At 39.6% G+C, this 27,655-nt stretch overlaps 1 protein-coding gene across 1 annotated transcript; it reads right to left on the bottom strand.

Moving 5' to 3' along the window:
- Positions 1-3,785: 3,785 nt before the first annotated feature.
- On the bottom strand, positions 3,786-27,003 carry LOC139726956 (monocarboxylate transporter 7-like). Its single transcript, XM_071637944.1, has 7 exons — positions 26,989-27,003; positions 26,155-26,563; positions 14,364-14,660; positions 9,079-9,530; positions 8,159-8,381; positions 6,267-6,410; positions 3,786-4,078 (listed from the first exon to the last, which is right to left on the bottom strand). Exons 1-7 carry the CDS (start codon positions 27,001-27,003, stop codon positions 3,786-3,788), a joined length of 1,833 nt encoding a protein of 610 aa, XP_071494045.1.
- Between the last annotated feature and the right edge of the window lie 652 nt (positions 27,004-27,655).

Below are 27,655 nucleotides of genomic sequence, written 5' to 3'. Positions count from 1 at the left end.
ATATGGGTCGAACAAGAACTGAGATTTTAGGAGTATCACTTGTACATGGTTACTAAAAATTGGCATGCATCATCGGTCTAAACCGGAGTTGGTATTGAAACAATCCAAACTTGTCAACGACAAACAATAATCAATTACCAATAACCACCTCAATAACCACATACACTGTATTTAACATTAAATTTTTAAACCCGCGTTATAATGCTCTACCACATTAAAACAATTGTCAAACTATCCGATAGTGCGCCCTTTCCTGTGCTACAGGCACAATAGATTATAACAAATTATGATCGATATCGTAAAACCGAATCGGCTCCACCGAATTTCATGACAATATTATGTATACATATACATACATATATATTCCCTGAGGATTTTTTTTTCTCTCGTTGTCGGAGAGGGGGGGGGGGTGGTGGATAGGGGTAGGGAGTAAAGGTGGGAATGGGGAACTTGTTTCCACTGATGAAAAATAAATATTCTCTAAAAACAAAAACAAAAAGAGTGAATAGCACGTAGCTGCGTTTATGTGTGTGTTTGCTTTGATAAAGCAAATTATTTTTCAATCAATAAACATTTTACAAAACAGTATGTGGTGTAATTACAATTCCTTAATACAAGTCACAATTCGAAAAATCATTTTCCCAATCGTAACTGTATCAGCTCTAGTGTCGACATTGAGTAATACCATATAAAACACTTTGTGATCACTTAGATAACGATCAAGGCCTATTTCTCCTTTCTCCAACTCCCCCAACACTCATCTTGCCTCTCCCAACGGACCGATACTGACACTTCAATTTTTTTTTTCACAGAAAAAGAAAACACAAAATCTTTTCCTCCCAGCACAAGTGAGTTGGGGGGTGTTCCATGATGAACTCTCAAAATACCTCAAAATTCACCAAAATCACAATTTCGCTCCTTTTATTATTCATAACATATAATACTCTAAAAAAAGTCGAGCAGTATGATAAATATCTCGTCATAAATATTCAGAACAGGTCTGAACTACAGGTTTCTTCCCACAGATACATACTTCTACATGCAATAGACATACAGTATATCACTCATCCGCAAATACACACACCCACACCCACACCCATCTCTACAAACAGACAATAAACAAAAGAGGAAAGATTATCCTCTCCTAGTGAAAAGAAAAAAAAAAACATCGCGAGGCAATGAATCTCTTTGAATGTCAATTGCCCCATTCTTTCAAATGAAACAATTATGTAATATTGCCGTTTTCCTTCTGACCTATGGTTTAATCTGCCCTTTTAATGAAAATGATGTTCATTTCACGGTTCTCCAATCTGGTGAATCAATCTAAAACTCTGACCTCTTCTTACCTCAGATCTTGTATATTAACATGCATCCAGATCATCACGTAATCTTCTACCTACATACCCACCACTGAACGATAGCGTGCTTTTCAGGAATGAAAGTCGAGCACTTCGCTCTGAATAATCTACTCTTTGAATCAATCAAAATACTCCAAAATAACTCATTATCCTGGCAGATCGCATCAGCCAGACATACACTTTATACACTATACAACTGTGAATTAATCATGCACTTCTGTATTTGTCAATCTGTTCAATGTTTCTTCCTGACGTACAAATGTTTTCCCCTTATGAAATATTTAGAGCTCAACTTGGATCAAGTCTACACACAATGTAGACCGATGATCCCGTAAAAGGTCAAGAGGGGTCAACGCAGTGGTACCATTATCCACACAGACCCACGTACCATCACAGAAACTCACGTATATATACCATTATCCACACAGGCACACTTGTGTGCAACAAATAAACATCAAACACCAAATAGAAGTACGAAAAAAGACACTTCTCTACACAGTGCAAAATGCTGTCGGAACTATCTGAAATTATGAAAGACAAGGATTTTCGTAACACACATCACACGTTACAACAGCCTCAGTTGGGCTTATTAGTATTGAACACACTCTCGCTCCCAGTCAGTTAATCAACTTCACCTTCTCTGACGATAAGGCCGTGTCACACCTTTCAGGCTGCCTTGCGTGCGACTTGTGAAGAACAATTTTTACCAACCGGAGGTCCCTGCAGATGACCCGCACATGATAGTACCTAGCACGTATCTCACTCGTAGTCGCCCGGAGGTGCGCACGCAAATCTTTTTGCCCGCAACCATGTGTAGGCCCTGTCACACCTTTCCGAGCGTGCTACGCGGGCTTGTTGTGTGTAGGTTTTTTCCAGCATACCGGACAATATCTGAGCGCGGACAAGGATTTGGGCAAGTCTGAGCATGTGTCTTACTTGCTGGACGCGTTCTACATAAATTCTATTTGCGGGTATACTGTGTAACGTGCGTACCAGTCGCGTGGATGCTGACAACTCAGTGAAGGAATTCCTCTGAAGGAATGGCAGAAGTCCCACAGAATGTCATTATCTTGGCTGCACAAAGGGACTGCGAAGTACCTGCGTTGGAGTTGCCTGCGAGGTGCTGCCGCTAAGGGCCTCCTACTGGCGTTCTGCGTGGACCGCGACTCACCCAGAAAAAGTTTTGGTCATCCTCAAAACTTGGCTGCGGTTAAATGGCACTTGCGTGCGCACCTCCGGGCAACTACAGGCGAGATACGCGCTAGGTTCTGTCAGGTGCGGACCAACTGCGGACAGCTCTGGATAACAAATTTGTTTCCCCGCAAGTCAAGCCGTCAAACCTCCCAAGATACGGTATGACAAGGCCTTGAGCATGCTCAAAACTTGTTCCGAGTGAGTCCGGGGGTCTGCTCGCAGAGGTAAACGCAGAACAACAGTATAGGAGACCCTTACCGGCAGCACCTCTCAGGCAACTCCAGCGCAGGTACTTCTCAGTACCTGTAAGTCGCTCGTAACAGAAAACGGATCGGTTTCAAAGCTTTCAGGCAAGTCACACAGAATACACGTAAGTAGAAGATACAGTAAGTAGCACGCGTCTAGTCATGGGTAAGAAACAAGTGCGAAACTCGCAAACATTCTTGTCCGCCCGGTTAAATTCTCCTGCGTGCTGGAAAATCCCTCCTCGCGACATGCCCGAGTAGCTTGCCCGGAAAGATGTGACACGGCCTTAAGTTTAATTTCCGTTACTTCAACCACCACTGTCGCATCTGAGTCAAATAGTATAAATATACTCTTTAAAGGAGACCTACGGATGAATTTCAGATTTGTACATTTGAACAATGATAAATTACTTATACTGAGAACAGGGTTTCAGAATTTATAGTGTTTGGGATGAGGAATTCGAATGTTTTCAAAATTTATAACAAATTGCGAGTCACAATTATGATGACATGGCAGCCACACCATGACAATGCATGAATTGGGGCTCAAGGAAACAAAACAAAAAGAGGAAGGTATGCATACATTCTACACAGGTAAACTTGTCAATCAAGCGGTATTACACTGCTACATTTCTGAAATACGTGAGGCTTTGTTCAAGATTTTTTAGAGTATTGGTTTCTCTGCTCAAGACCATAATGAATTCCACAGATCTATACATCGCACTGTCGGATATGTTATACACGATGTGAAATTATGAAAAATCGTCTCGAATGCCCCTTTAAATTCTTCTCTTCTTAGCCTCTTAAACACATCTGGTGTGATTGCATTGTAACGTACCGAACATGACCTTCATCTGCGAAGCACCCCTGCTGTTGCAAAATATTGCAAAATTTGGCGAGTATAAGAATGACTTGCTGAAAATCTACCGAACCACACATGGTATGGAGTATCAAGCTGTCAGCATCCTGTCACTACGAATAGATGACGTCATACGCTGGACAGTTTGTCAACCACACAGAGCATTTCTGGCGCGGGATTTGACGCAAACGTGCGTTCCAACCTGTCCTTCTCGATGTCTCTCAGCGCTTTTTTACCTCCTTTGACGTGGTCTTGCGCTTTTGGATCCTCTCTGGTGCTTGACGTGATAAAGTCGTTATTCGCTCTGGTTGAACGCCTATTCAGCACATAGACGAAGAAGAATAAGATTGCAGATATGCCCCAGAACGAGGCACATACTGCGATTGTGGCTCTGTAGGATCCAGAAATAGAGTGGGTGATACCTGGGGAAAAGAATAAATAAATCTTTAGATTGTGGAACTAGACTTTTTATACAGTCGGTTGCCATTAATGTACCCACTTATTATTTTGCAATGAGTCCGTATTCATAGGATAAACCTAAACATAAAATTTGTAACTATTTTTTCATTAACTTTTGTACCATTATTCGCTTCTTCTCTTCATTTTGATATAAGAAAGATTAAATCTGCAAGTATTGGTGCTATGATGATACACAATAACCACTGTTTGCATCCGCGCGAATTTTAGCTCTTATCAGCCGACCATGTTGTTTATAACATTGATTTTTCTTGCAATGAACGATCTCAGCAAGAAACATCATCCAGTCAGCTTATGATTAAGTAGCCCTCCCAAAACAATAAGAAGCTAAAAAGTAGGTAAAACATGTAAAAAGCACAATCAAACATTTGTATGTATGCAATGTATATACTATATACATTGTATATGCGATAAACAAGAAAAGCCTATCAATTTGTAATAATACATGTACATGTTGTATGGCGAAAAAAAAAATTTAGAGAGCTAGACAATGGCTTTTGACAGGCTCGCCTACGACAGAAACTTAAGTGAGTAAAAGTCAAGTTCAATATTCTTATTACTCATTAAAATCGTGTTTGTGTTCTTAAAGATGTGCATGGACTCGAGTTTAACCAAGGAGGTTTGAGAAATGGAGTAACAACAGTCTCATTCCCTTTGATCCCATGTTTCATGCCGCCATTCAGAAATATTTGAAGTATGTGCTAAACTGGTGCTGCCTCACAGATAGGAAGACAATTGATTCATGTGGCATTGCATCATGACTCGTCACTCTCAAAGGAAGATATGCCTTTATGATGGTAATTGCTGTTCGCCGTCCCTTCTTAGAAAACAAGCGGCACATTAATAGTACAGGCACGGGGATGTGCGAATAAAACTTGTACCAAAATTGATGAAATGAAAATCAAAATTACTCGTTTTTACATGACTTTACACTAATCTACATATAAATGAATAGAGAACTATACTCGAAAATTATATCATATCACTTTCATTTGTCGGAAGCGATCGGAAAGATGATAAAATCGGCTTTGTAGTGAGAGTACAGTTTCAAACATTTCCACGACGCACAGCTCAGGTTTACATTTTTGCACATAATCTTGGACGGGATTTACCTTTGTTTCATATGCTTTATCATTAAGAGAACATTCATTCTATTTGACAATAAACAAGCAGAATATAGACGATATAACGTTAGTTTGAAATGAATCTTCAGATTGCTCAAAAAGACGGCGGCATGGAACCTTGATCATCAAAGGCACAAGTGCACCTGTGGAATTCTTTTGCGCATCAATAGAAAAATGGCAGCTATTGAGCCAGTTGGAACTCCATCTCTTAAACCTCCTTGGTTTAACCATTAAATCTTCAACTGTCAACTGTCACTTGCAGTGCCTATGTATTATGATGATTACTAGTAAATGCTATTGTTTGTAAAATCTGCATATATTTCAGGTCATGTTTCCTTAATGGATTTCTTTCCATAAACGATTTCACAAGTAAAAAAATATCATAGTGTCAGCTTATACAGACCTTGCCTTTCCCAAACAAGGAAAAGGGTAAAAAGTGGATAAAAAGCAGGATTTTTTTTAGAAAAGAAAAGAAAAACTCTTATAAGGAGAAAATTTTTGAGCAATGGGAATGAGGAAATAATAGGTTTCTCGGACACCCATAGGACTCATGTGACTCATGACAATTGATTGACTTGCCCAAGACTGCCATTCGAGACTCCAACAATTCCTCGCCCTCTCTCCCCCCACACACAAATTTTCTGCTTCCGTTAGGAAGAATAAATCGTATTCTTCTCGTCAATGAATGAGATAATTTGATATAAGAGGGAGCTGTTGAAGGGATGATCGCCGCCACCTTCAAAGGTATATGTACATCACGTGTGTGCTATGTTTGCAAGCAAGCAAACTTTGTGTTTGAAGGATCGGTATGAAGTATATGTATGTGGAACCAGTCCGGAGCAACGTCCGAATCAATAAGACGAACAGATATTGGCTTTGTTTTGACCATTTTCGACGTACTCACCGTGCGAACTGGTTTTATTTAGATGTTCGGAACATCACGGATACTTATGACTTTAATAAACAGTGAAAGTTACAATGAGATTTTCTTCGATATAGGCAGCTATACCTGGCACAAAACCTGCAAGGGCACTCCCCAGACCCCAGGAAACGAAGGCCGACGAGTAGCCCTCTGCCGCCAGCTCTCGCCCGCTGACCTCTACAGCGACCCCGGTAGTCAGCGAGAAGTAGAGGCCGCGCATTAATCCAATTACTATGCACATCATAATAATGAATATAAAGAAGAAGAGCCCCATACTTACAACAAAGGCCAGGCAATGAGATGTGTTACGATATCTGTTTACAGAGTCTACAAATTACGGTCACGATGAGAGGGTGATAGTTGTTTCATAAAATATTGTGTTTGGGAGGAAGTCCCCACAAGAAACTGTCTGAGTACAAGAGCTTGGTAAAGTAGGTAAAGAGGACCTAATATCTCTCACTAACGAATTTCTCCTCTAAAATATCCTGTTTAACATGAGATGTCACCATCTGTTACTTACAGCTTACAAGCAAACAGAGGAAAATCAACGGAAATCAATTGTGCAGCCTTTTCATATAAACACAACTGACCGTAATCTGTGAAACTGGCAAAGCTATTAGAACATCTGATCTGATTCGGTAGCTATTTCATGAAGAGCACCAAATTTCTAAAAATTCTACAACAGTTACTGTTGATATAAGATCGTCCCGTCCTACGATGGAAATTCATAAAGTTAAAAAAAAAAACAAAAAACTTTGAGTCACTGAAAACGGTCTTAAAATAATCATATCCAGACAAAATACATCACTAACGATCGCTGGAAAATTCTAACACAGGCTGAACCCTCTCATGTGATGGTCGATAAAATTCAGATAAAAGAATAGGCCTTTATTGTATATGCTAACCGAAATTACTTGTTTTCCAACAAATCGTGAGTAAATCTCATCGCGCATTATATCCAAATTCGAAACAGGTGTTTGCATTAGAATAGAGGTGCAGAGTAAAAGATTTAAAGGGGAACATAACCCCAAATATACACGTGGATTGAGTGAATGCAGTAATATGCAGGAAAATCGGACAATCCGTTGAAAAGTTATGAATTTGTGAAATTTTGGTGACGAGACTACTGGATCAGAAAACTACTACAGGTGATGACATCATGGACTACGATATAAAGACAGTATAAAAGAAATTCCACAAAATATCATTTTATATGAAAAGTACACATTCCCTGGACTTGTTACTGACATATGTCAAGGGGAATATTATTCCCCCTGCTTTCTGAAAGAGGTAAATCTAGTGCTCTTTCATTATGCTAAAAAAGGGAAATAAAATTCTTAATTTTCTTTGTTTTCTCTATATTATGGTAGTCCATATGATTGTGATGTCATGATCCGTAGCAGTCTTCTGATCCAGCGGTTTTCATCACCAAAACTTCATAACTTTTGAAGGGATTGTCCGATTTTCCTCAAGCTGTCACTAATGTATTCTACTCATATTTTTCAATATCAAAGTATATCTAATTTTTCGACAAAACATATTCATTTCCTTTGATAACAGAGACTATTGCCCAATTCACTCAATCAACATGTATTTTTTGGGGTTAATTCCCCTTTAAGACTATGACCTCTACTGTATAATTTCTGCAGCGTTTTGCACGTAATTTCGTTCCCCTGTTGCTTCAGCTCCTGAGAAATCTTAAGCTCTTAACAAAGTGGGGCAAAACATCATACTGTATTGGTGACATGACATTTGCTCCTGCGACAATTGCTCCGGTCTATGCTGTGATAGGGTTTAAGGTTTAGTTTTTCATGTGAGGATTAGGATAAGGATTAGGATTAGGGTTAGGGTTATGTTTGTGAGTAGGTTTTGTCTTTGGCTTAGCGTGCAATTTAATATTAAAGAAAGCAATTGTCGCAGGACCAAATGCCACGGTGCCCTTATTATCATTCCATTAAAGAACAATAACGGAAACTCACCAACAGCGTAGATGTAGAAAATGCTGATATGAGGCACGAAGAGAACGCAAACGGGAAGAATGCAACTTATCGCTGCGATCACAGGGTAGGTCAGGAGGATGGAGAAAGGTAGGAGGTGAACAAACAGGACTGACACACGGCCAATGAGGGCGCTGCCCGCCAGGAAGGAGTGCAGCTCAGCGGTTTTCTTGTCCGGTACTCCGACAGATGTGAGGTAGCTTCCCTGAGAACAGGAGAACAGAGCGAGAGAGAGAGAGAGAGCGGGAGAGAGGGACATAGGTCAAATACATTTATTACTGTTACTGTGGACATTTTCGCTGTGTCGAAATTTTCGCGCATAATCGCGCAACCAGAAACCAGAAAATAAAAGCACACGAATATTTTTGTTTGCTATATGTTCCAGTAATTCATGCCTAGAACCTAGATGCCGCGGAATTAAAACTCGCGAAATTTATCTTTAGTGGTCAAGCGCGGAAAACACTCACTCAAATATATCGACTTTTACATTATGTACACATTAAGAGACATCAGGAAGTCTCGAAGCTTTTGCAAAATGTAGAACTAACATCTTACAGTTTTACAATACTTGATATAATAGGCCTACTCTGGCTAGAAAATACTTATGATTTTACAACTTCACTTCTGTTACACGTGAAATGTTTGAAATGGAAAGGGACATGGACACGCAGGGTCTGTTTGCTTGTTTTTAGTTTCTGGTTCTCGTTTCTGGTTGATCTTAGTGTGTTTTGTGGGTGTTCCTTTTTTTTTTTTTGGGGGGGGGGGGTATATGACTATGACTACAAACCTAATTACTACATGCTACAGAGATATATACGAGCATGATCCCTTTTTTTTCTTTTCTTTTCTCTTTCTTTTTTCTTTTGAATGAGAATAACCAGAGTGGCGAAGTTGAAACTTACAAAGTTGATATGGTTGAAAGACAGAGCGGTGAAGGAGATGATAATGCCGATTTGTTGGAGCCAGAAAGCTGGTTTGCGAAAAAGAGTCAAATATCGTTTCAGTATGTCCACGAGTTTTGTGCCTGGCCTTGTGGTATCTAATTGTGTCTCCATTTTCTTATTCATCGGTTCTCTTTCTCCAACGTCGTCAGTCCTATCTTTATCATCGTTTTTGAGCTCGCCGCCCACTCCATCCTCGACAATTTTGTGTTCTGCCGTCTTCCTGTCGGAGTTATCGCGATGCTCCTCTTCAGTTTCGTCGTCTTCGAAACGCAGACTGTCCGGGGCCGGCCTGATGAAGATCATCAGTAGAAAGGCGGTCGACACAGTGAAGCACGAGAGCAGACGAATAGACCACCGCCATCCCCACGCCTCGGCCGTGGTCTGAATGATCGGACTGAAGACGAGAATAGCTGCAAAGAAACCAGAGGATCATTTCAATCTTGTTATCTTTATGACTTTGTGACAGAAGGAGAGTGGTTTCCATGCAAATCAGTGACGAGAGTTACCTCCTGTGGGTGCTAGGCCTAACAATATATGCCTATTTCTTCGTTTGACGCGTTAATATCATTTTCTCAGTACCTTTTATACTGTTCAATTGAGGCAAATTGACCAGCCTCTGACAGACTATAATTGGTCGGAAATAATATTGAAGAGATTCCCGCTGTTTTATGGCGGGAAACAAGTTGTATGTGACATCATTTCCCCTGCATTACTGCGCCGGGAAAGATCTGACTAATTCTTTACTTTTCTCAGCAGCATGACAGTTGTGGGTAGATTCATTTTGTTTTTCCAATGGTTAACTTTATATAAGACAGCATAAGGCAAACGCGCTTTATTTTTTGTTGAAACACACACACACAAAAACCAACCAAACAAACAAACAAACAACAAAAAAGGAAAGGCGCCTCCCCTTAATGGATTTCCTGAATCCGCCTCTGGCACGTTCTCCTATGTTGGCCACTAAGAAAATGAATAATTGGTGCTAATTTGACGATTCACCCGAGGGAGAGGGAGAGAGAAGGGGGGGGGGGAAGATATAGGGAGGGGGGCTGGAAAAACAGCGGGAGTATTGCTGATGCGTAAGAAGACAGTTACAAGTTATATGTGGTGGGTGCTACTTCTATAATTAGCATGACAATCACACCATGCTCAAAATAGATAAATGTCCAACCCTACAAATCAAGGTTAATGACACTGCTGTTCAACAAAATGTACCTTCTTTGACTGTTCATGATTGGTTTATTCTGCGATAATTAGTCACGATATACCTTCATCCCCCATTCTTATTGTCAGTATATCAAATATAAATTCGTCTAAAATGAGTACATAGTCCAACGGTTATTCTGTCAAATCATATGTATTCACAGAGTTCAGAATGTGTTGACTTGATTGATAACATAATGATGTGTTTGTGACACATGTATTAAAATAGAAGTGTTTGAACACACTGTTGTTCCTTGACGTCTTATCTTTCAGAGTCTATCATAAGTGTCGTTTGTTTCTCTATAGGGTTTCAGGGAACTGTGAGTGCGTCGGTTCCCGGGCATTGCAGCCGCTTCAGCCGTGATGTGTCAGGTTGCAAGCGGACACTGACATGGCCGAAATGACCCAGTTTTAATACCAATACATACAAAATGGTTGCATGCCTTAATTCGTACATGTATAATAATGATTTTTTTTTTTTCTCTTGGCCATCAGAGAGCCTTCCCAAGGCCTGACTGTTTTAGGCTTAAACTAATACATGCAAAGTGTATTCCTAGTATTGGAAGGCATTGGGTGTGTACATGTGGTTGGAATAGCTTGAAGAAATATACATTGAATTTAAGTGTACAGTACTTGTAAAAAAGCCTCTAGATCATCCCAACAAATCTTAAGGTTTTGCACTGCATCACTTTATCATGATCGTCACTTGAGTATTTCGTAAGCATCAAAACTTTTTTTTAACCTTTGAGCCTTCATTTGGTCAAATACCACTGTTCATTCGGGTTGCAGAATTATCAAAAACTTTTAAAACTCTAATGCGCACATATTGTCAGATTAAAGTTCACTTTCTCTCTCAAATTGGCAATGCTGCGTCAAGTTCTTTCTCGTTTTGCAGTCTTAATGGCCGTTCCCAAGTAGTCAGTAAAACTAGAGTTGCAAGCCTGATGAGGACAACATCATGAGTCATGCAACATTACAAGTGTGTTTGGAGTTAGCTCATGTGCACATGCATGGGTACAAATGGGCTTTTTTTTCTTTTTTCTTCAGTTGGTTTATAGGCACGAAATTCCTTTTCAAAGCGACACAATGCATACGCTTACCCGACATGATATGGAATTCATTATTCATGTTCAAATAAAAGATGAGCTGGCGTGGGTGATCAGGAGTCCAGACTAGCAAACATCCATTTCATTAGTTTGCATTTAATGTATAGGTAGTAATAATCTTTTTCTATTGATACTGCCAAGCACCAATTTTGCTGTGAAGTGGGTATGCTGGCAAGCACCATTTTTTAAAGGATTCTTAAATAATCGTTACATCAAAGATGCTCATTTGATAAACAAGTACTCGTATGGTGTTCATTCTATTGGTCTGATCGTATGCAATGCAGTCATTTACAGATTTCATGATACTTCAGTCAAATGCCTTTTCAGTCGTTTGAATGTATCCAGCATTTGCCCATGAAAGGCTATATAGCAAAATATAGAGCCCTGCATGCATCGATATGGCTCACTAGACATTAGCAAAAACGTTTTGTGTGTGTGTGTGTATTTTTTGTTTTAATTCACTCCCGCCATCTTGAAACCAGAAGGGGAAGGGAGAATATAAAATCTGAATAGATTGTGTGTGTGTGTGTGTGTGTGTGTGTGTGTGTGTGTGTGTGTGTGTGTGTGTAAGGGAGGTAGAGAGAGAAAGAAAGAGACAACGATGTGAACAAGATTATGCTCACGATTGCATTTCATGAAACAAAAAAATCTGTCTGGTTCTTTCTTCAAAATCTCCGAACACAATTCCCCAAATTCCGCAGTTTTGAAAAAAAGAAGTGTCCCATTCATGCACGTCTTTTGTTTTATGATACTAAAATCAATAAAGGGAAGAATTAAATTTTGCTCAGCCGTGGAACACCCCATAACCACATATTATATCCCTATTGATGGAAACCGGTTCAAACGGGTCTTCATTTCTTTACGTGGCAAACGCAATTCTCTGGTTAACACAATACGATTGTGTGGGATGAAGAAAGAGCCCACTGGAGTGTGCAAACAATTCATAAAACCGGTTTTGACAACATTTCATTCTCTAGTGTAGACACAATGATGTAAAGATACAGGTACATCTCAGTAGCTTTGTTGGTTTATTCAAGATAATGGCAAGTTTCAGTCCATAGTTAAACATGAACTGTCATTGTTTCTACTGTCGCTTTGTTGGTTTATTCAAGATTATGGCAAGTCTTAGTCCATAGTCAAACATGAACTGTCATTGTTTCCACTCTTGCCAAATCTGGGAATCTCTGGCAATAGTTGACAACGACTTATATTTTACGTAAAGATGCATTAATGTCTACCGGAAGGCAGACAATCATTCTGCAGCTATGACTATTATAAAGTATAGATGAAGTTGAAATGAGTTTAAACATTGAGCCACATCCCCCTGAAAAGTGTCGGATATTTCACTGGTCGTGCCAATCAGGTAAAACCTGGTGAAATTGTGTATGTAATGTCTTCTAATCATAAGTCAATATATTCACGTTTTGCCTGTGCATCTGAGCTTTGGCCTGTTTAGTTTCTAATTATATACTGATGTCCTCGACTCCATTGTCTTCATATTATCATGTCGTACTTCGTGGCTCTTTTCGGAGACAGCTATCAAATGGGACACGTTTATAATTATGCCGTAACGGCTGTTGAATGATCGTGACAACGAATCCTTTTAGTTGCAAAAAAAAAAAAATAAAAAATACGTGCAAAGTTAATTGAATTGAAAGTCCACAAATCTCCGCGTCAGCTGAACTTATATTTTATGTTAAAAATAGGTCGTATATATGGCACTGAAGATGCAATTCCAAATCATGAGATTCAATTTAGCTTTGGTAAACATAAACATGCAGGAACAAGCAAAACCACAATGCTGGAAGTTTCTGCAGAATCGGACCTTGATCAAAGTTGTGAAATCTAGAGGGGCTGATGTCATGACGTCACTGGTCTTCAACTGACCAGCCTCACTTAAAGTCGGTCTGATTTTGTCCCTTATAATACAAGTCACTGAAGAAAATGTCGCAAGAATTATCAGTTATGCAAACTTCGATAGCGCAAACTGCGCATGACGCACCACTGATATTAGGCACAAATGAAACCCACGTTGCATATGCTAAATACTCGTGCGGCCTTGTTTGGGGTTTGAATTCGACCATGGCCTAACTTTGAATTACGAATTTGATTTAAAGTGGTGGCACAGTTTCTTTTGAGATGGGGCCTCGGGTTTTCAACTTTTTTTTAATGACAATTTTTAAGATAATGGGAAACCTTGATAAAACATGACAGAGTATGTAATTCTCAGAGGAATACAAAGTTTATCTGATAAAAATCTGAAAAATTGGTTTTGAAATGGCCACGAAATCTAAAACAAAGCAATCCTAATAAAATGTGAGACCCATCTTTTATTATGAACGCTTTGTTTTACTTTGTTTCTGGGTATCTCAGCAATTTCAAAACGGACTTTCATCAAGGAAACTTTGAACTCCTCTTAAAATTGTATGCCCCTAAACATTTCATGAAATGGTTTCAAAGTATTTTGCAAAAAGTGAATCCTCACCTCAACCAATATCATCCCTTCAAACTACCTTTGTGTATTTAAGTTCCTGTTTACCTTTGGGAACAGTGATTTAAAAAATTTTCAAGATACAACATTTAATGCACATGTGTTAGGTCTGTTGTACCACAAAAATCCTACCATAAAAATTGCAATAAGGCCTAAAATATAATAAGATATCTGTATTTTTCTCAATAAACCGTAACTGAAGACGGTTTAATCTGGAAACATTTTTATCATACCGATTGTTCACATTTTCTATATCTAACAATACTTAACATTGATTTTACCGATTCAATTTTTTCACAGTGGTAGGGATACCCACATTTTAGAACTATTTTAAAGAACTATCACTGGGTTTTTGTTTCATCTGCAAATGGTAAAGCATGTCCTTAAGGGCTTATAATGTTAGACACTATAATGTATGGTATAGGGATACAGTTACATCGTACCTGTTTCAAACGCCACTCCATTTGCCGAGACCGGACCTGTACAATGACGCTTGTCAAAGTAACTGGTGATGTAGACGCAGCCAGCCGTGTATAGCGTCACTGCGCCTCCGCCAACTGTGAGGCTGTATGTGATAAACGCCATCCAGAGATTCGGGACGAAACTCGTGGTGAGCAGACCCAGCGCCGCCAGGAAACACGACACCGATATCGTAGCGCGATAGCCGAACATCGAGGCGATGATGTTCGCTAGCGGAGAAAATAAGCAGCAGACGACCCAGGGAAGCGCACCCAACCAACCTAGAACACAGAAAGGAATAAAACAAAATTTTAATTCCACTGACCGATTCGTTTATTGTAGTCTTTCTTCCGTCGAGTGTCTCATCATCCCCAATCTTGTGAGCGCTTCGCTCTTTATGTATCCCCCCCCCCCCTTTCTTCTCACTTGCCAATACTTCGGCAAGGTTATGAGCACAGCTAATGTTGATCATGCTGGTGTTTTATGATCACCGCAGAATAATTGTCCAAAGATTTTTTTTTTTTTAAATTTAGGCCTATTTATCTTTTTTTTTTTGAAAGTGAAGACGACTTTGGTCCCTCGCAAACTCTTTGCAAAGTTTTACGATTGGAGCTATAATATGCTCTAGTATAAGGAGTGGGAGATCCCGTGGTGCAAAAGATGAGATGACGAAATGTGATCAAAAAGCACGCTCCGCGAGATGAACTTGAATCGCAAAACAAATCAGCCAGTTTATATTGCATCTTGTATTATCACTGGGTGGAATCGACTAACTGGGGGAAGGGATGGGGTGAATTATCGGTTGATAATTAAATCAGGTCCACACTCAAAATGTCAGTTTATTTCAAATATCTGAAGGAAATGAATCTCCATTAACCGAGGGTATTCTTCTTTCATTCCTTATCCATTTATCCTATTGATATCATGTCGACTTTCAAATACGATTACTATACATTTTTTTTCTTTTGGATTCCCTGTACGTACATAAAAAAAAAAAAAATCGTACAGGCTTGGGGTCTCTACATGACTATATAGAAGTGCCAACTTGAATCGCGTCTTTCCCTTCCACGCTGCGAAACCTGGGGAAAAGTTGGACGGGACATCAACAGGGTCATTGATTAATTGCTATCCTGCTGTTACAAATGGGGAAATTAGCATTTTTCCTTTCTGCAAAATACGTCCTCACCACAATTAGCCATTCGAGGTTTGTAAACAACAACAACGACAAAAAGCCCGTTTGATATAGGCATGGTTCTTTTTTTTTTACTCTTCTCTTACTCACACGCAGGAAAGATTTTTAATACTTTCCTTCTGCGAGGGAGAGATTAGAGCACTGAAAGCGTTGCATCCGTTGTAATATTGAAGAATTGTATACAGAGGGGGTCATAAAAGCCCTGAAGGACTTGAAAATTAAGTCTCGTGGTGCGGGCTTTTGCACAAAATTTTGAAACGTTGGGCCAAAATTGTTCTGGACAGGAGTGAGCAAGGTGATGAAAGAAATCGTTTCTACACCCCAGGACAATCAGTCATTCTACAAAAATGTTGAGATTAACAAAGAGTTTGCTGTGGATGAAAGTGTTTCATAGATTGAGAATGGTAAGGCTTATAAGATTAAGAATACTCTCATGGGTTTTTTTTTCTCCTTTTTACTCATAAGTAAAACATGACAAATTTTGTGTAACAAAATTGGTAACTACTGAGGTGGACACTTGTGGACTTGCATGGAACGTTGCGTTGGTACGAAATACAAGTCTACTTTTAACTGTAAATGTTGACTCGGAAAAACATCTGCGAAAAATGTGAAAACTATACACGACAAGTCAAAAATCGACCTGCCAAGATATCTGCTTTCTGTTGTATATAAAGTACGTGCATTTCTAAAATGAAATTGCTTGAGCAATGATTATACAATATAAACTACATTGTACAAGCATTTTTCTTGATTTAAGAGAGTTATCATCTTCAGCGCAAGCAACTTTTTTCTCTTTTTTTATATCTCAAGGCGCCGTATTGTTTTTATCCAGGCTGGATGTCGGCGGTGAAGACGAGATCAAAGCAGGAAAACGTGTGTGCTTTGTTTTTGTGACACCTTTGACGGAAACAGGTGTCTGAATTCATTAACGAGCAATGAACGTCATGTGTAGTAACAACGAAGCGAATTTCTGCCTATGAAACTTAATGGGAGGGAGCAGGTGAACGAAATTTTCCGTTACTATAGGCTATAGGAAAAAATATATTACAATTGTATACATTACAAAACAACAGTTACTTAAACGCACTCCATGCAGCTGCGCTGTCATTTTCTTCCATAGCAACTACGTTGTCTTGGTTGTTAAACAAGCTCCGGGCACATCCTCCGGATCGGAATGAGAATGTTGCTGAATCGAGATAGAATTTTCGTAGAAGTTAGATCGATTTAAATGCAAAAAAAAAAAAAAAAATTGACAGAAATCTAAAAACCCGAAAAGGTTAAAAGAAAAATATGACACATATTTTTTTTTCCATAATAGGCCCTAAATGTTTGTTTCGGGCATGGTATCCCATTGTGTGAAAGGATAATGATATATCATGGATCACTGGAGAGTTCAGGTCCACCACAAGGTAGACTTTTATGCACTACCTACAGATTTTTCCTCTGCAAAGACTCTTGAATCATTGACGGAACGATGCAAATTCAACTACAGATCTGTTGTCCTAAGCGCATGATACATGGTGAAGTTTGAAATTGATAGCCAAACAACTTTTGAAGTTAACCTCTGCACAAGATTTGAGGAGAAATAAAGAATAAAGGAAGAAAGAATCAGTACAGATACAGAAGGTGATCCGAGATGATACTCGGATCACCTAATAATTTTCTTTCGTTAACGATCCAGTTTCCCTGCATCTAAAGACGAAATGTTTATTTCCTACTAGTGACGGTTAGGCGAGGTTACGAGCCTATATAATTGTATGGAACCTCGTCACTAGGTGCTGAATTGACCGAAAGATCGGTCTGTATCTGGTCGTCGGGGAGATGTTCCGCGGAGACTGCGTCTGGCTTCACGGAATCCCCTCCTATTCGGAGGAGAGCGATAACGTCAAAGAAAATAAAAGACTCCTCCGGACAGACAGATCTTTCTGTCTGAGGTGCTGAATAGCCAAACGTATGATGGAGTGGTTTGACTGTTCATAATCGCACCTACTTGTAAAATTCAGACGTATAGTGCAGAAATCAGGCGACATTTCGAGACAGGATAAGTCTTTCTGAACGTTTTAGTCAATGGGGTAACTTGCTTTCAAAGTAGAATACATGAATACATGATTGTCACACCCGTGCGCAAAAAAAAAAGAAAGATTCTTGACAATATTACGGTTACTGTGAATGATTTTTGCGGACAGAATTAAGAAACTCCTACAAGTATCACCTGGAACAATCACATTGCGAATGTAAAGGGCAAACTCTCTTCTGCGTTGTACTGCTTCAACATGTATCGACATCTATTACATAACACTTCGTACAAGCTTTCAGAGGCATAATAAGTTATTTCTGCGTCCTTGGGCAGAGAGATCACACAAAGGAAATTCAAAATCTTTTGTTATGATAATGAGTTTGGCGTCTCAGTCCCTATAAATAGCGGGCGTTCCGCTATTTACACGCTCATCATCAACGATCTGGACAAAGAAAAAACCCATTCGAATAGAATTAGACTCAAGGTTTAAGCATGGACCTACTACACATATGGACCATGAACGGAGGTCTTTTTGTTTGATCCAATGTTCACCACCGCCACCTGATTATGTGCATCTTAATGAGTACATTCAGACGTTTGGACAATGACGATTGTGTAATCGTGCATCATCACTGACAAAAGAACCCAGTTTCCCTCTTTTCGGTCCTATTTTGCTGAGGTGCCTTTTCAGACTCAACTGCCTTTGAATAAACACCAATGATGGGGAGCACCAAACCTGAAACAAGGACAAATTTTGCGTCTCAAAATTGGTAATCACTGAAGCGGCCACTTGCGGCCACTGCATGTAACACCCCTGAATGGCAATACAAGCATGTCGTCTACTGTCACTGCCTGTGCTTACTCTGAAACAATGTGCGACAAATGGGGAAAAATAGATTACAAATCACAGTCAATCTGCTTAATTATTTGCTTTTTCTTGTAAAGTACTTGCATTTCGCAAATGAAATTGCTTTAGCGATGATTTTGCAATATACACTACAAATGCACATGCATTTTTCTTGATTTAAGAGAGTTATTAGCTTCTGCGCGCGTAGTTTTTAGATTTCTAAAAGCGCCGTCTTGTTTTTATCCAGGCTGGCTGTCGGTGGACAACACTGGATGAAAGCAGGAAAGCATGTTCGAAATGTTTTGTGACGCTTTTGACAGAAACAGGTGCACGAATTAATTAACGAGCGATGAATGTCCATGTGTAGTAGGTCCATGGTTTAACGTTTGAGAAATGGAGTTCCAACTGGCTGTAAACATTCAAACAACTGTTAGTTTTCTTTTGACGTATACAAAAGAATTCCACAGGTGCATTTGTGACAGTAGGCGTTTTCACATCAGCCCGATAAAAATCCAAGCTCGATATATTTTTTAATTTCCCAAGTCAGAAAATAGCGCGCTATTTCGAAACTTCGGGCTGATGTGAAAACGCCTTTTGATGATCGGGGTTCGATGCCACCGTCTTTCCGAGCAAAGAGATGATTCATTTGGATGGCGCTGACATAATAGGCGTTTTCACATCAGCCCGATAAAAATCCAAGCTCGAGATATTCTTCGCAGAAAATAGTCAGCAAAATAGCGCGCTATTTCGAAACATTGGGCTGATGTGAAAACGCCTATTTTCGGCTATATTTAGTTTGTTTTTGTATTAAAGGGATTTAAATTTCAGCTAATGATAAGGCATATGAAAAAGAAAGTAACTCCTGTCCAGTATTATGTCAGAAAATGTAAATCTGAGCCGTACGTTGTGAAAATATTTGAACTGCACCCTTACTGGAAAGTCGATTTTATTATCTTTCCGATCACTTTCGACAAATGAAACTGATATGGTATAATCTTCAAGTGCAGTTCTTTATCCATTTATATGTTAGATTAGTGTAAAAACATGTAAAGTCGGGTAATTGTAATCCTTATTCCATAAAGTTTTGAGGAATTTTTATTCGCACATCCCTGTGTCTGTACCTTTAAGTACCGCCCATGTTTCATAAGAAGGGACAGCGAAAAGTAATTGCCATCATTAAGACATATTTTCCATTGAGAGTGACGAGTCATGATGCAATGCCACATGAATCAATTGTCTTCCTATCTGTGAGGCAGCTCCAATTTAGCACATACTTCAAATATTTAAGTGGCGGCATCAAACATAGGATCAACGGGAAAAGGGAATAACACTGTAGTTACCTGGACCTAGGCCTACAGTATGGACCGACATGGACCTACCTTCCATGACATAGTGCGCGAGTTGGATACGACTTGCAGGGTGCAGGCGGAGGGCAAGCAATATCAAAATCATCGATGCATTTCGCATCGCGTGATACATTGCTATTTTATAGAGCGTCAACTCGAGAACAGATGGCACAAATAAATGTATAGTCCTTAAGAGGGCAGTCGGTAAGAAGTTTTGGTATTAAAAAACTAACAATACATTTATGAGTGACATATCTGTCAAGTAACAACATCGGATTCTTCGCGTCTGCTAATAAGCCAGTTCGAAGATAGCTCATGGGCACATGGGTACAAATGACCTTTCATTTTTCTCAGTTGCATAGGCACTTCACTCAATTCAAAGCGACTTAATGCAGCAGCTTGCCCAACATAGCAATTCATGGAACTCGTATTCTAACAAAGAATAAACCTGTGTAGATGAAGTGACCAGAATTGTTCCTTAATCAACACTTTGGGAAGCATCTATTTCATTGTGCTGTTTTGAATACATTAACAAACTTTTCTGTTAACATTGCCAAATACCAGGCTTGCTGTCAGGTGGATGTACTGGCAGTCACCATTTATAAGGATTCCATGAACAATCATAGCGTTAGATGCTTATCTCAGTGACATTAAATACCAGCCTGTCTCTCGGTACAAATTACCTTTTTCTGCTCATGCTCAAACTGGAACCCCGAACTGGCTTATTGTAGACTGTGGTTCATGAAAATTCAGTTCAAGGATAACAAAACAAAACGATTGACTTCTATGAGTCAAGAGTGCTGATGTGGCGCCATATATAAACAGGCATGCAGAAGCTGCTGTCAGAACCCTTGTTTTGATGGATCCATTCTCTCATTTCTAAAGCTACCCCTCCCCCAACAAACAAACAAACAAACACACACACACACACACACACACACACACACACACACACACACACCACATCACACATACTGGCACACGCACACACAGACTCGATTGATAGGGGAGTGCGCATATCTGGGCCCTGTTTTATGAAGAGTTATCGATTTCTATCATAAGTCTATGGCAGCCTGTGTTGTAAAGAAATTTATAATCGATTATACATCTTTTCATAGAACGGGACCCTGGTGTGGTATCCACTGCACACTAGTTTGAAATTCCACACCGTTTGCCAGGCAACGTCACGCCCATAGGGCATGGCTATAAAGGCAAGGTCTATTTGTCCGAGTGCGAACAGGTGACCCAATAACTGTTCTAGTTGGTGCGTTGTTACACACTTGTATAGGTATTGAAAAAGTATAAAGGTATACGGCGCATCACAAGTAAGGAATCGCGCTACTATACATGAAACCAAAAATATGCATGTTGTCAAGGCACTGATGAGTTTCAGTGTGAATGAAAGAGTCGCACGTTTCATACCCGCGACCTGCTCAAACTTCTAACGGGTGTACGTGAGTCAGTAAATAGTTTTTTTTTTTTTTTTTTTTTTTTTTAGGAGACCGATATGCAGTGACCCAAGGAGTGAGAAACATAAAAGTAAATGCACTGTTTTTCGTATTTCTGTAACCTGCAAACCAAATATGTTCCACCCATGCAATTTTCCCGGACTGGAGGTGGTAAATTGCCCTCCTTGGAGCTACAAGAAGGCACACAGATACTAACGGTTCACCCCTCAAAGATGGCAGTGTTTTTTCGCATGTATACAGGAAGATATGCATTTCCAGTTTCCAAGAATGTCATGTCATACCGTCAACTGGGATGTAAATTCATCTATAACTACAAATAACTAGACTACATTATGTTGACATTCCAAAATATAGTGAAATTGACAGACTTACTTCGGACTCTTTGGGACTGGAAAGCAATTAGGGTTAAAAAGTTCTATACGTGGATATCAGAGCGTGTGACTGTGTGCTGAGACCAAAAGAAGAATATAGGCCTACTCATAAACATTGGAGAACAGCCATTTTTTTCTCCTTAAAATTCATTTCATCACCATGTCCACAATAAAAGGATTATGTCCTGTACTAGAAATCGTCATTACACGTCATTTTTGGCTGTTGCATTACGCAACGTAATCCCAACAAAGCTCTGCGGAATTTGTCTAGTATACGTCTTCCAGGGCAAGGTCAAGGGTGAGCCATCACCATGGAGACGGATGACCCCAATCAGGGCAGGATACTCTTTCGACAGGCTACCGCCACGAAGTAGGCCTATAGACCTACGTTTGTATTTGTGATCTATGCTGCTTTATCCAATGGCATTGCTTTTGTAGCATCTTGCTCTATACTAGTAAAGTTTGTTCACACGAGAGCGTGGGAACTTTAAAGGAGAAATCCAGATGACTTTTAGATTTTTTGCATTTGAACAGGTATAAGTGACATACATTAGCTTTACATTCATAAGAATGCCCGAGTGGGTGCTCAAGGATGCAGAACAAAAGCACAGGTGAACTTCTCAAGCAAATTGGTTTTGTGGTACTTTGCTATATTACTGAAATATGTGAGCCTTCAAGAATGTATGCCATCATCCTTTTTCAGTGTATTTTTTCCTTTTCCAGAGTAGACCCATTGGTTCTCTGCTGAAGGAAGGGGTAGCTTTAAAAACGGGAGAAGGATCCATCAAAGGGAAGTAAATTATTTTGAAGAAGAGAATATGACGATGTGGAAACGTCTAGTCAAGTGACAAACCTTTATGATGAACAGAAGACAGAAAAGACATCGGAGTTTGCAGACGATATCCTAATCTAAGAACGACAAATCCCATTATACTAATTATAGCAGTGCACATCTATTCTTATCGGAAGGGGTTCCACGTGGTTTTTATGAAACATTTCTGCAAGTTTGTTCCACAGATCAATGGTGATAAATACGCTGATAACAATGTGTAGGATTCAAGGTAATAACGAAAAAAGAAAATGCTGAAGGCATTTTAGATACGTTTGAGTGTATTTGCATTGACATTACACGTCCATCTAGCTCATTTGGGAGGAATGTGGTAGCCTGTAGCCACCTGTCTTCAAGAGAACTGTACCTCAAATATAAAAAGTGGATTCAGTGAATATATAAATGTAAAAAACATGAGTGAAGTTCGGGGAAAATGCGACAATTATTTCAAAAGTTATACATTTTTGGTGTTTGTTTCATCAACATGGGCCGTCGTGGCTGGATAAGAAGACTAACAATTCGTGATGCCAAAGTAGGGCAACAATATGGAATAATAAGAGAAATCCTCTAATAAATTCATTGTTCTTTTCATCAAAAGTAATATTTCTAAGACAAATACCGTACCTAAGACTGCTAAGACATAGAGTATTACGATAATGGTAATATCATTTCCCTTGCCCTTTAAAATTTGATAATGTGAGTCAACTGTTCTTGCGTTGTGCTATAGAAAAATATAAATATGCTGACTTAGTATCTTTTCATTTTTTAAATATCTTTGTCGTACTATGGCATCGCCACTCGCCTTATCCAGCGACGACAGCACGATGATAGAACCAATAGGGCCTACTTATGAATTCAAAACTTTTGAACTGATTGTCCCATTTTCCTTAGTCTGCACTAATGTGTACCAATGATACTATGCATTTACTGAATCCATGCATAGAAATATGGATGTATATTTTGGGGTAAGCAAGTACATATGACTGCTAGAAAGTTAGATGTATATTTCGGGTTTAACTAATAAAACTGGGTTTAAGATTCGTTGAAAGAAAGTCAGTCATATGTTTTTGCAGGTTTGAAAGGTACGAGTGAGTGCCTGTCAATGACGATAACATTACTAACGCTGTTTGCCCGCAATTGTTTGCATAGACATCTGGTGATAACCACGAAGATAACACGCAGACACGACAGGGCCGGCGGACCCCGGTTTTTTTTTTTTTTTTTTTTTTTTTTTTTGGGGGGGGGGGGAGGGATATCATTTGGGCCCCTCCCCATTTTTTTCTTTGCTTGTTAGCTGATGAAACCCGGCAGAAACTGCCCACCCCTTTAAAAACAAACAAACAAACAAAAAAAAAAACAAAAAAAAAAAAACGTTGCGCTGGCCATGACGACACACACGGGCCAATACAGGATGACCTGGGGGCGTTTCATCAACGAGTTCGTCGGAGGTTTTCACCGACAAATTTGCTATCAGCCAATCAGACGCAAGGATTTACACTGACAACTGTTAAAAGCTAATGAAATCCTTGCGTCTGATTGGCTGGTAGCAAATTTGTCGGTGAAAACTCCGACGAACTCGTTGATGAAATGCCCCCCTGAATCATACAAGTCGTCAAATCCATGCACAGCAGCGTAATGTGAAAGACAATTCGGCCCGGGAATTCTATTAAAGGATCGAACATAATAGATAATAGGTCCATTTAAAGGATCGCATAGTTTTGGTTGAGACCTAACTCTTCAGATTTCTAACATTTTTGGGTGAGGTAATGAGAAACCTCCTATAATATAAGCCAGAACATGTAATTCTAAGAGATTTCAACATTTATTTGATGAAAATTGGTTTTGAAACGGCCGAGATACGCAAAATAGAGCAATCCTCTGCCCAATAAAAGGTGGGACCCACCTTTTATTATGATCGCTTTATTGTTTACCTTGTTTTTGGATCAGCCATTCCAAATCCGATTTTCATCAAATAAACTTAAGTCTTAGAATGGAATGCTCTGTACTATTTCATAAGTGGTTTCTTGGTATCTCACAAAAATTTAACAGTCTAATCTTCGCCTCCACCAATATTGTACATCCTTTAATATGTCAATCTTGTTTGCATAGACAAACGAGAAGATAACACGCAGACACGACACACACACACTGGCCTTATCACACTGTCAAAATCCATGCGCAGCAGCGTGATGTGAAGGACAAACTGGCCCGGGAATTCCAGGGATCGAATATAACCTGTGAAACGAGGAATGTTCGCGTGCATTTTAATTTCGCGAATTTCGCGAGCGCAAAGATTCGCGAAATTAAAATGCACGCGAACATTTCTTGTCTACACTATATGCATTGAATGCCAGTGGCATTTCGCGAAAATTTCATGCCGCAAAAAAAGCCGTCAGCTCCAATTCGCGAAAAATTCATGCCGCGAATATATCATGTTTTACAGGTATAGATAGTTGTTGTTCTTGTTGTTGTTAATGTTTTTCTTTTTTAACGGCCGTTTCTCGCCGGTGCAATCGCATTTACGACTGCCGTTGAGTCAAGGAACATAAAAGGTGCATGATGTTCGTTATTCTGAAGGTTCGTTGTAATGCTCGATAATGGTTCATTATTCCGAGACACACAAAATTTATGTAGGTCCCTCCAGATTTTAGTCCGAAAATTAAAATTTAGTGTTCATTAATCCGAATTTTCGTGAAATTATTTCGAAGGTTCGTTAACTTATTCCAAACGTTCATTAGCACAGGTATGCGTTGATCCGACAGTGAGATAAGGTTCGTTGTTCCAGAGGTTCGATAGTCCGAAATGAAATAAGATTTGTCAGTCCGAAAATATGAAGAAAACAAAATAAAGTCATGGGTTTACAATTTTTACAATAGGTTCAATGTCAGAGTTGAAATTTGAGTACTTTTGGCTTCATTTAAACACACACACGCACTTTGGTGATAATTTTTGTACTGATTGTCTTGAGATATAATGTTGTTCGATGATGCCATCACCTCATTGAATTTGTTAATGATTATGAAATTGACCAATAAACATGTTTGTCAGAAACATGACAAACTTTGACAAATTAACGAAACTTAATGGTAATCACTGATGTAAGTTCTGATTCATCCAAGTATTGTTCAATAAAGATACCCAGTTAAGTCATTGCGTCTGGACTTAGGCTGTTTTAATTCTAAGCGATGGTCTCGTAGGTTCAGATAAAATGATTTAATGTTGTGCCTTTGTTATAACTTGACGATAATACTTATCAAACAACGAAGTGCAGTGATTAGAAACAAGCGGGCACATGGAACCCTTATTAAACCACTGCTGTTGTTGTTGTTGTTGACTCTTTTGGCGTTGAAATCATCTTGAACAGAGAGCTAAGTTTCACTGTTAATAACACTGTTATCAAGGTAACTCTCCATCGCTTTTGATGTGTATAACTCGTTACCCTGAAGTAAACCATAGTGTTTCTATTATACTGTAAATCAAATTACATGAAGTGCAACTTGTCGATACATATATAAGATTATCCGATCTTTTATGTAAATAAAAACCGTGCAGAATCTTTATAAAGCGGTCAGTATAGGAGCAGTGACACTTTTAAACATTTTCAAATTTTTCACGAAAACAATGTGCCTATATAATGACTTTGAATAATGTTCCAAAATTCCTTGAGGTGATCAAAACTTAAGAAAAAAAAGGACCAAACTTACTCAGTGTTAATATGGAAGAATCAAAGTCCCTCTCGAGGAAGATGAAGAACATGGAGAAGTCGCCGATGATGCCGAACGTTACGCCCACGCCCAAGGCCCAGACGACGGTGGTGATATATCTAAAGTAAAGTGGATCCACCCAGAGTCTCTTGTAGAGAGGAATCAACGACTTGCTAATGTATCTCTCCTCTTCCCCGACTCCCACCTTCGACAGATGCTCGTAGTCGAGTTCTCGACGAGCTGAAGATTTGGCCTTGCCTCGCAGAGACCTGCTGCCCGTCATTTTGGCGGCTTTTGTGGCGACGAAGAGGAAGGAACCTGAGGCCCAGGAGAGATAGAGGCGACTATCGCGGTGAGAACTCGCCTTCGAGTAACAGCGACTGTGCGAGTTTGTCGCAACAGGAATCAGCTGTGATGCAAAGGAGACGTAAATTTAAATCATAAGGATTGCGTGATGTCTAGGAATTGCTTCAAACACATTGCCAAATCGGTATCGTGCGAAAACTTCAAATCTTTTAACCAAGTCTGCCAAAACTCGGTAAAATGCCGAAATGCTACGGTCCGGACTCTGTACACTATAGATCGTTACCTTTTCTACCTTTGTAACCTTCTCCAAACGCGTAGAATCAAGTCGCGTCCGTTTCTCATCTTGCAAGCTAAAAGTAGTAGGAAGTTTGCTCTGTATAACGGAAAAAAAGGACACTGGAAATTTCCTAATTCTGTACTTGGTCAACCACTTAGCGCCATGGCATCATCTCAACGCCGACGGTGCTCCTATTCCTCCCCAGTTTCCTCTCTGCGATTTGGGAATATTAATGCTCCTTTCAGTCTCACAGGACCGAGCTCCATGGTCGTTCTTGTGAGGTACGAGGTATACTGGAAAATAGTGCACGCACCAGCGCGCAGATCGGTACGCACTCTCTCTCCCTCTCTTTCCCCCGTGTGTGATCTTTCCATTCCACAGCGAGTAAGGGCGCTTTGGTAAGTTCCTATTGGACAAGAGATTTAGACTCCGCACCCATTACATGCATCTACGAAGAGGGCACTCAGTAAAAATAATGTGCCCCAAGTCACCTTGTCCTATCGAAGTCAACACCACACTGCCAGGGAAAAGTAAGGAACATTCTTGCGTAACGAGGTTAGCCCGCTCGCAAATCGCGTCCTCTGAAGAGCCATGTCAAAATAGGCAGTCTATCAACATTCGCTCTCTAAAATCGTGATTCAAGGGAACAACCAACTTTGTTGTACAACAATGTACAACATATGGCTGTCCTTTGAATTGCCAGTTCACGTTGCACGCTATTGATAGAAATAACCTTTCACTTTTTTTTTTTCTCAGTCGACTGGGCACTTCACTCGTGTTCAGGCGGTATAATGCATAAGCTTCCCAGGAGTAACGTACGGAATTCATGTTCCAACAAAATCTTTAATAATGAACTTGCGTTTAGATAGATGAGCACAATCGCCCGTCTTCGGCAGGGATCAATTTCTTAGTTTTGTA

This window comes from Diadema antillarum, unplaced genomic scaffold (genome assembly GCF_040938485.1).
Source record: "Diadema antillarum isolate AM-2024a unplaced genomic scaffold, OU_Dant_1.0 seq00000106_RagTag, whole genome shotgun sequence".
Lineage (NCBI taxonomy): Eukaryota > Metazoa > Echinodermata > Echinoidea > Diadematoida > Diadematidae > Diadema > Diadema antillarum.
This window is presented reverse-complemented; position numbering and strand designations above follow the sequence as displayed.